Here is a 3,995-nt window from a genome sequence, read left to right as displayed (position 1 = left end):
AACGAACAATTATCGATTGACATTATTGCACAAATAATTATTGGAAATACATTTCAGTCCATGTCCATTGGAAAATCATCGTGTTTGATATATTTGATACCATTCCACCATTTTTAGAGGGGGCAGGTAGCTGTGGTGAGAACGTTAGGTCAGTAACTGAAAAGTTTGCAGGATCGAATCCTGAGTCTACAGATAAAATCTGCCGTTCTGCTCCTGAAAAAGGCAAAGTTTGAACCCACTGGTAGGCCGTCATTGTAGAATGATTGTGTCTTACTGACTTGCTTTGTTAAATAGAAGGTTACATTATAAAAATTCGGCTCCAGTCATTAGCACGATCCTGTCCTCCCCAATTAAGGTGCCACCAACCTCCTGTGTTACAAAATCTATAAACAGTATGATAATATTTTCTTTGGAATTTCCTTAACTTCTGATATCTGAGATATCTACTGCAGCCCTCATCCTCCAGGTACAACACCCGTTCTGCCAGTCACATTCTGTTAAAGGTCCCCAAAGCTCACACATCCCAAGGTCCCTGTCTTTTCAGTTCGTTGCAGCTAGCAACTGGAATGAGCTGCAACAAACACTCAAACTGGACAGTTTAATCTCAATCTCTTTATTCAAAGACTCAATCATGGACACTCTTACTGACAGTTGTGGCTGCTTCGTGTGATGTATTGTTGTCTCTACCTTCTTGCCCATTGTGCTGATGTCTGTCCCCAATTATGTTTGTACCATGTTTTGTGTTGCTACCATGTTGTTGTTGTCATGTTGTGTTGCTACCACGCTATGTTGTTGTCTTGTTGCGTTGTATCTCTTATCGTGATGTGTTTTGTCCTATATTTTTTATTTAATGTATTTTTAATCTCATCCGCCGTCCCCRCAAGAGGCCTTTTGGTAGGCCGTCATTGTAAATAGTAATTTGTTCTTAACTGACTTKCCCAGTTAAATAAAGGTGAAATAGATGAATACACATTCAAACTTGGTCTGAGTCTTCGCCAGCTTTGTGGGCGGGGTTATCGTACTGAACGGTAAGGGGCGGGGTCCTACTGCTACATCATGGCAGACTCCTAGTCGTCACATTTCACATGTTGTGTAGTCTGAACGGAGCTCACAAGGTGTAACCGATTTAACTACCGAKTTCTGTTTTAAAACGCCGTTTTGATTTTATTAAAGTATAATATTTGTTTTTTCAAAAGGTTATTTATCCGTAAAGTGATGGCAAAAGGAGAAGGCGCCGAMCAATATTCCAACAATAGTTTATTAACGAATAAACCGATCAACCCAGAAGTGGTCAAATTAGCTGGGAAGGTACGTTGATTATTAATGTATAGTTTTATGAACAACAATATTAGCAGCACATGTGTATGCATGAATGTACATCCTGAACTAAACTAGAGAGGAAGACGSCTTTGACTGAACGGCGATTCCAAAGAGATGGAACGGTTTGTCAACATTCTCATGTCTGTAACTTTTTATACGTCCAGCCTAATCAATTAGCCTAGTTGCCTAGYCAGCTACTTCTTGATGATAAACTATAGTCAGTTTTATTTCCACCGGCTTTGATGACAGCAGCCATCACGTTTCAATTACATTTCCCAAGGCGAGCACCAAACCCCCGGTCTGTCTTCCCTTTAAAAATTGAAAATTATTTGCTACAGCTATTTATGTTAAGGATGCTTTTTGCTTTGAAAAACCTATTGAGAATAGCGTAGGTTATATAAGTGATTAGAAATAGCTATGCGGTTTAGGCAATAAAAATGAATTGGAATGGGGCTTTTGGGAGTTTGAAATATAGGAGTAGTCTACGCCGTGCCAGAGGAGCGTCTTGCTCGATGTAGCTAACAATAGCAGCGAGGCTACGTGTCATTTCACCGGGACTGGAGCTGTGATTTCTTCTGAAGTTTGAATGAGCGCTTCCCTGCATGCTTGATTTTGGTGTATACTAGGGGTGTGAATCGTAAAAAAAAAATATATAAAGTTAGTATCCTTAAACGTTAAGAAAAATGCCTAACCGATAGTTGTGTAATAGTGCAAGTTATCAACTACAGTCAAACTGCACGCAGATTTAAACTCCTCTTTCCAGCTCAGAATGATTTGTCTTATCCTCCTATACTGCCTTTTTAGCAGCTGGTTCAAGGTTTGGTGGTGTTGGACCAATGGGAACGAGAAGAGATTGGTGTATGCATGAATGTTACATCCTAACTAAACTAGAGAGGAAGACGGCTTTGACTGAACGGCGATTCCAAAGAGATGGAACGGTTTGTCACCATTCTCATGTCTGTAACTTTTATACGTCGCCTAATATTAGCCTAGTTGCCTAGTCAGCTACTTCTGATGATAAACTATAGTCAGTTTTATTTCCACCGGCTTTGATGACAGCAGCCATCACGTTTCAATTAATTTCCCAAGGCGAGCACCAAACCCCCGGTCTGTCTTCCCTTTAATTCAATGAAAATTATTTGCTACAGCTATTTAGTTAAGGATGCTTTTTGCTTTGAAAAACCTATTCGAGAATAGCGAGGTTATATAAGTGATTAGAAATAGCTATGCGGTTTAGGCAATAAAAATGAATTGGAATGGGGCTTTTGGGAGTTTGAAATATAGGAGTAGTCCTACGCCGTGCCAGAGGAGCGCCTTGCTCGATGTAGCTAACAATAGCAGCGAGGCTACGTGTCATTTACCGGGACTTGGAGCTGTGATTTCTTCTGAAGTTTGAATGAGCGCCTTCCACCTGCATGCTTGATTTTGGTGTATACTAGGGGTGTGAATCGTTAAAAAATATATAAAGTTGGGATCCTTAACGTTAAGAAAAATGCCGAACCGTTAGTTGTGTAATAAGGCAAGTTATCAACTACAGTCAAAACTGCACGCAGATTTAAACTCCTCTTTCCAGCTCAGAATGATTTGTCTTATCCTCCTATACTGCCTTTTTAGCAGCTGGTTCAAGGTTTTGGTGGTGTTGGACCATGGGGTGCTTTCCTGGTGTCTTGACCAGCTTTCCTGTGTCTTGACCAGCTTTCTGGTGTCTTGGCCAGCTTTCCTGGTGCCTGACCAGCTTTCCTGGTGCCTCTGACCAGCTTTCCTGGTGCCTGACCAGCTTTCCTGGTGTCTTGACGCTTTCCTGGTGTCTGACCAGCTTTCCTGGTGTCTTGACCAGCTTCCTGGTGCCTTGACCAGCTTTCCTGGTGCCTTGACCAGCTTTCCTGGGCTGACCAGCTTTCCTGGTGCTTGACCAGCTTTCCTGGTGCCTGACCAGCTTTCCTGGTGCCCTGACAAGCTTTCCTGGTGCCTTGACCAGCTTTCCTGGGTGCCTTGACCAGCTTTCCTGGTTGCCTTGACCAGCTTTCCTGGTGCCTGGTGCCGACCAGCTTTCCTGGTTGCCCTGACAGCTGTCCTGGTGCCTTGACCAGCTTTCCTGGTGCCTTGACCAGCTTTCCTGGTGCCCTTGACCAGCTTTCCTGGTGCTGACCAGCTTTCTGGTGCCTGCGTTTGTGACCAGCTTTCTTGGTGCCTGACCAGTCTTCTTGTGCCTTGCCAGCTTTCTGTGCTGACAGCTTCTTGGTGCCTGACCAGCTTTCCTGGTGCCCTGACCAGCTTTCCTGGTGCCCTGACCAGCTTTCCTGGTGCCTGGTGCCCTGACCAGCTTTCCTTTGGTGCCTGGTGCCTTGACCAGCTTTCCTGGTGCTGGTGCCCTGACATCTTTCCTGGTGCCCTGACCTGCTTTCCTGTGCCTGGTGCCTGACCTGCTTTCCTTGTGCTGGTGCCCTGACCAGCTTTCCCTGGTGCCCTGACCAGCTTTCCCTGGTGCCCTGACCTGCTTTGCCTGTGCCTGGTGCCATGACCAGCTGTCCCTGGGTGCCCTGACAGCTTTCCTGGTGCCTGACCAGCTTCCTGGTGCCCTGACCAGCTTTCCTTGGTGCCTGACAGCTTTCTTGGTGCTTGTGTGACATTTTATTACACTTCCATCTGCCAGAATCACAACCAACGAAGAGAGT

General features: G+C 44.7%; 1 protein-coding gene across 1 annotated transcript in view; it reads left to right on the top strand.

The window, feature by feature from the left end:
* Window positions 1-1,079: 1,079 nt before the first annotated feature.
* LOC112069992 (sodium-dependent lysophosphatidylcholine symporter 1-B) overlaps window positions 1,080-3,995 on the top strand; it is a 57,385-nt gene continuing 54,469 nt past the window's right edge. Inside the window, 1 exon segment of the mRNA XM_024137390.2 lies at window positions 1,080-1,308. Within this exon segment, the coding sequence (XP_023993158.2) occupies window positions 1,216-1,308 (93 nt within the window). The 5' untranslated portion in view covers window positions 1,080-1,215.

Source organism: Salvelinus sp. IW2-2015, unplaced genomic scaffold (assembly GCF_002910315.2).
Source record: "Salvelinus sp. IW2-2015 unplaced genomic scaffold, ASM291031v2 Un_scaffold1192, whole genome shotgun sequence".
In the NCBI taxonomy this organism is placed as follows: domain Eukaryota; kingdom Metazoa; phylum Chordata; class Actinopteri; order Salmoniformes; family Salmonidae; genus Salvelinus; species Salvelinus sp. IW2-2015.
Note: the sequence above shows the minus strand (reverse complement) of the source record. Positions and strands in the feature narration are given on the sequence as shown.